The sequence below is a fragment of the Triturus cristatus genome, chromosome 7, assembly GCF_964204655.1.
Source record: "Triturus cristatus chromosome 7, aTriCri1.1, whole genome shotgun sequence".
NCBI lineage: Eukaryota > Metazoa > Chordata > Amphibia > Caudata > Salamandridae > Triturus > Triturus cristatus.
The window spans coordinates 1,534,068,269-1,534,074,268 of NC_140590.1; the positions used below are offsets into that span (position 1 = coordinate 1,534,068,269).

Below are 6,000 nucleotides of genomic sequence, written 5' to 3' on the forward strand. Positions count from 1 at the left end.
TTGTAACAATAACATCATTCCTTATTATAATTCAACCTCAAAGATTAACTTAAATGAATTGTTTCCCATTCCTCAACTTTTACCCCAATTATAACCCATACACTATGCCTTACTCTAACTGTAGCTATGACCTCTTCATTTAAACTGCTTCATAGCCTCATCATCTGTTTCAACTTGCGTCTTAATCACTACTTATTTTGTACTTTATTGCAGTGGTTCCCAAACTGGGGTCCGTGGACCCCCAGGGGTCCGTGACACATTCCCACGGGGTCCGCAGGCAGCAGTTTTAAAAGCACTGCAAAGTTCCTTGTATAATCATCAGTTTTTGGGCAGCAATAAAAGTGTCAAGATAACTACCTGCTGGAGAGAGATGGGGGTTTTGTCCAGTGGCAGCTTTGACTAATCTAAGGAAGCGCAGATGGTTAATATGCCTGTTGTGAAGAATGTTTACAATGCATTTTTTAAAAGCAGTATTTTGTTTTGTGCATAGCTCAGAGGGTCCCTGCTTTTGCCATAGAGATTCTTTTGTTATTGTGCAGTTTACAAGTTCCAATCGTAATCTAGCACAATGAGCTATGAATTGCCATCAAGGAGCTGCATGCACACTGCATGATACAAGTTAGTAAGTTATGCTTTTTTCCGGTCTTTCATTATCCCGATGCTGCTAAAAAGGTTTGTTTGGGTAGAAATAAATCCTTATTATTAAAGTCAATGCTAACCCCTGTGTTATGTTCTGAATCCTGAGTTTGTGCTTCTCCAGACCAAGCACTCTTAAAAAATGCCAACCCGTATGGATAACATGTGAATCCTACACCTTGTAGTCCCCTTTGCCTTATGTAACATTTTCTATTCACTGATTAACACACGTATGATTCTCTGTATGTGTGTGATGTAAAGTGCTCTGACAGCCTACAGTGGTATGATAGGTGCTATAAAATAAATTAAATACATGTGACAGTGAGGCTATGGAAAGATGAGAGGCACTGTTGGAGGGTAGCAGTGAGGGAATCATTGAATATTGTCAATCATTGAAGATTGCCAAAAGATTGTTGCATTTTGGTGCGTAGACAGCTCACTATTTACTATTCTTTAAAAGTTAATACAATTCAATATATAATGACAAATGTGTTGTAAAATGCACCATTTTCCCCAAATTTTCTTGGGGGAGAGCCCACCAAAGCCCCGTTTGTAGTGGTCAGGCTCACTCGCTGCACTTGGTGTGCACTGTACAGTGACTGGTGTGACAACATTTGCCAGAGCAGCTTTAGGTTTCCAGTCCAGCCATTGGCAGGAGCAGGAGCCTCGGGCAGCGAAATAAAACCAAACAATAAGTTAGTCGCAAGATGCAGCACCAACCTTCCCATTAACGTTTTTTGATTTTTGCAAATATTTTAAATATAAAAATACTAAAACTGTTAGTAATTCAAGTCTAGTCTTTGTTTGATGTGCACACGTGTGTGTTTATTCTTTCGAAATACAGTTTTAATGTTTGACATGTAAATCATACAAATTGCTTGGGGGTCCCCGGCTTCCAATAGTGACTCTATGGGGGTCCTCAGGAGTGAAAAGTTTGGGAACCACTGCTTTATTGCATTTTCTTTATTTCTACTGTCTTTACATTTATGTTGCTGTGCCCCTTTATTTATACTTTTTCCTCAGTATAATAAGACAGCGTCCAACAAAAATAAACCTGACCAAATCTCTGATCACCTCCTCTTATTGTTAATTTTCTCAACTGTCCAAGCTTTCCCGGCTGCCTTTTTAGGTCTCGCCTGGCGGTGGAGCACGCACGCGCTCCTCGCCTGCGAAAGATACTGTATATAAAACATTTCTAAAAGGGACTCTAAGCCCCGCCCCTCATTTCCATTGGGTAGCGTCAGCGTTTATGGTAAACGCAGACTTCCCATTGGAAAGGAGGGTTTTTGGTTGCCTCCCTGTCCGTTTTTTGGACGGTCGCTCCCGACACCAGTGCCTGCTTCACAGCTGTCGTGAAGACTTCTCTTATCTGCTTGTTTATTTAACAAGCAGATAAGAGAAATCTTCCCGACAGCTGTGAAGCAGGCACGGAGCGCAGAGGCCCACGGGTCACGGGGAGGACAGGGGGATCCCAGCAGACTGATTTTCTGCCGATGCAGCAGGGTGTCTAGAACTGACATGTCTTCAGCACGTCTAGGGGAAGGGTGGTTCCACTCTCATATGACTTGAATTCAAAGCAATCCTCCTAAAACGGGATCACACGCTTAGACGGGGCTACTGTGTGCATATTTTGCTGACGTCCCTACTGCAAGCGAGTTAATGCTTTAAATGTAAAGACACAGAGAAAGCTTTATCGCCAACTTGACTGATTGCCAAACACACGGGCACAACACTGCACCGGACTCTAGGAGAATTATTCCCGCATCACTAAGTATTAGCAGGTGCTGTGGTTTCTATGTGAAGACACTGCGGATAATCTGAAGAGGAGGAAAAATATCCATCATCTGTAAAATCAAGAACCTGCAGACATGTGTGCTTCTATGAAGTCTTATTACAAACAGCGTTAGCTGTCTGGAAGACCTGCCATCCATTCTTCAAAGACACTCACAACAAGCATTTGCAATGCAATAGGTCTCGCATTTACACGAGTTTAAGCTACTGGCATTGTAAATGACAATGCGTTTTTATTTATGTTTTATAAACCAAAACCTAAATAAAAGGTATTGTAATTTACAATGCCAAGAGCTCAAGCTCGCGTAAATGCGAGACCTTGTTGCATTGCAAATGCTTGTTTATTTCCCCAACACCAACTAATTAAAATGTAATGAGAGTGTTTAACATAAAAAAAATATTTTCTGTGAACTGGTGACCTCACAACTGTATTGTTTATATTTATACACTCACTTTCCAGAAGAAAATGGCAGCCTTCAAACTGGATACAAATAACAAGCTTACGTAGAAAAACTTAAATTATGAAATAAATACTATTTTTTTTTTTTTTAAATATATGGGATTTGGGGAGGACGCAAATAATGGTCGTTAAAAAAATAGCAACACAAGTAAAATAATATCCCAACACTGTAATCAAAAATAACATGCTAAGTTAACTCCTATAGAGCTACCTCCAGATTGTGTTTGATAACAACAGACACAGTATTTAACAGTGCAAGCTTAAATGCAATCCATATAAATCATACCCATTAGCGATATATATATATATCTCCATCATCGACCACGTCGGTAAACAAATCTAAGGCATTACAACGTACTAGCACGTATGAGAAGTGTTCATAATGCTCTTCATCGTGGCATTTGACTCGACAGTGCCTTAAACTTACTGGCAGGAAGAGCATACATTTAAATGGATAATGTCATTTAGGTAGGCATCTCCAACAATAATTCTCTTACTAAGTGTAATCATTTAAAAACATTGAGTTTAATAAATTACACAAAATGAATCTACGTTAGAGTAATTAACGTAACACGCAACAAAAAGTACGTTGTGTTCTTTTGAAGATGCTCAAAAAACACCAGACACAAGAAAGGAGTTTCGAAATGAAAACCGAAAGGCAATAAAATTTTAAATTGCAAATATTAGATCCCAAAACAGCAATACTGGAAAAGACAACGGGTGTAAGCAGCGTTCTATGCAGGGGCATGGCGAAAATAGGGAGGCCAAAGTGCAGCAAACGTACCCTACCGATGCAACACATACGGACAGCGGAAACTATACATTCCAAACTAGATATTGTGGCATACGGTGCGAGTAGAGTGGGGGGTTATGTGGACACACAAGGACACTGGTGTTCGGGTTATTGAAGGGAGGAAAAACGGTGCACATGGGAAAGCCGTCCGGACAACACAGAAAAGTTCCAAAAGACCAGAAGATGCAAGTAGGAGCAAGGGGTCGCAAAGAAACCATGAAAAAGCAAAGCGGCTTTAAGAAGCAGACAGCTTATGGAGAGTCAGAGAGATCCCATAAAGGCCGCTATGTGGATGTACAAGCACCCCGGATGAAATAATAGCAGGCAGCAACCAAACACGGCGTGGGCAACACTCAAATCATATAATAAAAACATTTACACAATTCTGCAGAAGGTTTCCCCTCCCTCACATGCCCCTCCTTCCCTGCCCTAAACAGGGAGAGGGGCAAAGCCCAACTCACCAGCCATCTTGGAAGTGACATGGGGCGGAGCCTCCCTGCCCTCTCACTTCCTGAAAGGGGAGAAGGGAAGGGCAACAACCATAGAGAAGGTTCGGAGTCTAGACGGGCTACCCATTGATTTGAATTGGAACAACATCAGTTCTAAAGATGGCCGCCAAGCAATACCGCCAGGCAACCGATCAGCAAAGGTCCCAGTTCGTACAGCCCGCAGCGCACTGTTCTAAGAAGGCGGGTGTTATGGTTGCGTGGCGACCGTGACAGTACTGAGTGTTTCCCATTCTGGAACCAATTGTGCCTTAGTCCCCAATAGACATAGAAAAACTACGAGAAATTGAAATTTAGTCCAGCCCTCTATTCTGTTTATAAGCAAGTCTTTTATTGAGGCAACTAAGTTTACTAAGCTGTTTTCCAGAAGAACAATGACGTATCCACAGTAAATAATTTGTATTTTATTTGAAATAGAAACATGTATCTCATCAAATGATCTTATTGTAAGCGCTGGTTAACCCTCTTCATGATTTTTTTCCTTACAATTTGTATTTTTCAGTATTCAAGCCTCTTTCATAAACCTGCTTTCATCTGCTCGATTGTGGGCGGAACATTCGAAGAGAAGTGCTGTAACTCACGCCTATCTCTTCTTTCCCTATTCCTAAATCAAGGCCATTGCCGCGTATTGAACCACTATCCTCAGTTCTTGAGGCCTTAATTAGCCGGAGTGATCTCTAGACAGGGACTGTAGACTGAAGTCACGTGACAGGATCTGCACTGCTTTCGGAATGACAAAAGGGGGAGGGGTCACGTGACGTGGTGTGTGTGCATCCTTCTTCCATGATGGCGGTAGACGTCGGGATGCGTTTGGATTTGGACTAAAAGGCAAACAGATGGGAACAGAAGGGGAGCCACCGCCCACCATGGCCCTGCGCGAGCTGAAGGTCTGCTTGCTAGGGGTGAGTGACAGCAAGGAGAAAGGGACAGCTGTCGTCATTGGTGCAGGAGGGCAGTATTCGTAGTACCTTTAAGAAGGAACTTGAGGTGTTTAGTAGAACAGGGCGGTGGTGTTCTCGTCTAGCTATATGTTATACATTAGCTTTAGACTTGATTGCCAAACTCCAAGGGGAGTGGGCGTAAGTTTTTGTTACTCAAATTAAAGTGCCTCTTAAAATACACTAGAATTGCGGAATGATTTTGATTTCCTGAAGGAAATTCGTCTTTATGGATGAACATTTAAAATGTTAGTCGAACACTCCGACTGTTGTTAGTGCTCTTACGGTGCAGGGGATTTAGGGTTGCCAAGTTTTCAGTTTTCTTATGTGTGCCGTTTCCAATAACTGTAGTTTGTGTGAAGTTAGTGACAATTAATTCATTATTGTCTGTGTAGAAACTTAATCAAATATTTACAATACAGGGTTCTCGAGTGACTCAGGATTTCTCTCTCCTTTGAAGATCTTATTCGTTTTTATGTAGTGTGGTGCCTCTATAATTAGTTGTTGTCTTCTTAGTTCATATGCTTGGGATGGGGGTTCGAGGTTTGTCAGTTGCTGGCTGATACCGGGAGCTGACCGCTCAGAGTAACTCAGTACAGCAGTGCAACACCAGGCCCGTACAGGGAACCAAAATCGGCACAGGCATATTTTATTAGACCACTCTCCCCACTGCTCGTAGAAAACGGTGAACATTTTGCACTTTATAAGACCGGGTGTTAACCAACAGGGTGAGGGAGAGTACTCTTATTATCAGTTCTAGCTGGGTTGAACATAATCTGCCTCACTTAAAGAGCTAGTAGCACTCATTTTGTTCCAGATTCCGCCTGGCTTGGTACTAGGTGGAGCCCAATACCTTGGTGCCAGATAACAAAGTTA

General features: G+C 42.0%; 2 protein-coding genes across 4 annotated transcripts in view; one reads left to right on the top strand and one right to left on the bottom strand.

The window, feature by feature from the left end:
• Positions 1–4,239, bottom strand: part of LOC146812317 (serine/threonine-protein phosphatase 4 regulatory subunit 1-like) — a 389,023-nt gene extending 384,784 nt beyond the window's left edge. The window contains exon 1 of one of the 3 annotated variants that reach the window (XM_085619300.1): positions 4,142–4,239. In XM_085619300.1, the coding sequence (XP_085475426.1) occupies positions 4,142–4,148 (7 nt within the window). In that variant the 5' untranslated portion in view covers positions 4,149–4,239. Of the gene's footprint in view, positions 1–4,059 lie in introns of all 3 variants that reach the window. The other 2 variants (XM_085619299.1, XM_085619298.1) reach the window with 2 other exon arrangements.
• A 680-nt stretch (positions 4,240–4,919) lies between these two features.
• Positions 4,920–6,000, top strand: part of RAB22A (RAB22A, member RAS oncogene family) — a 195,349-nt gene continuing 194,268 nt past the window's right edge. Inside the window, exon 1 of the mRNA XM_085619301.1 lies at positions 4,920–5,088. Within this exon, the coding sequence (XP_085475427.1) occupies positions 5,023–5,088 (66 nt within the window). The 5' untranslated portion in view covers positions 4,920–5,022. The remainder of the gene's footprint in view (positions 5,089–6,000) is intronic.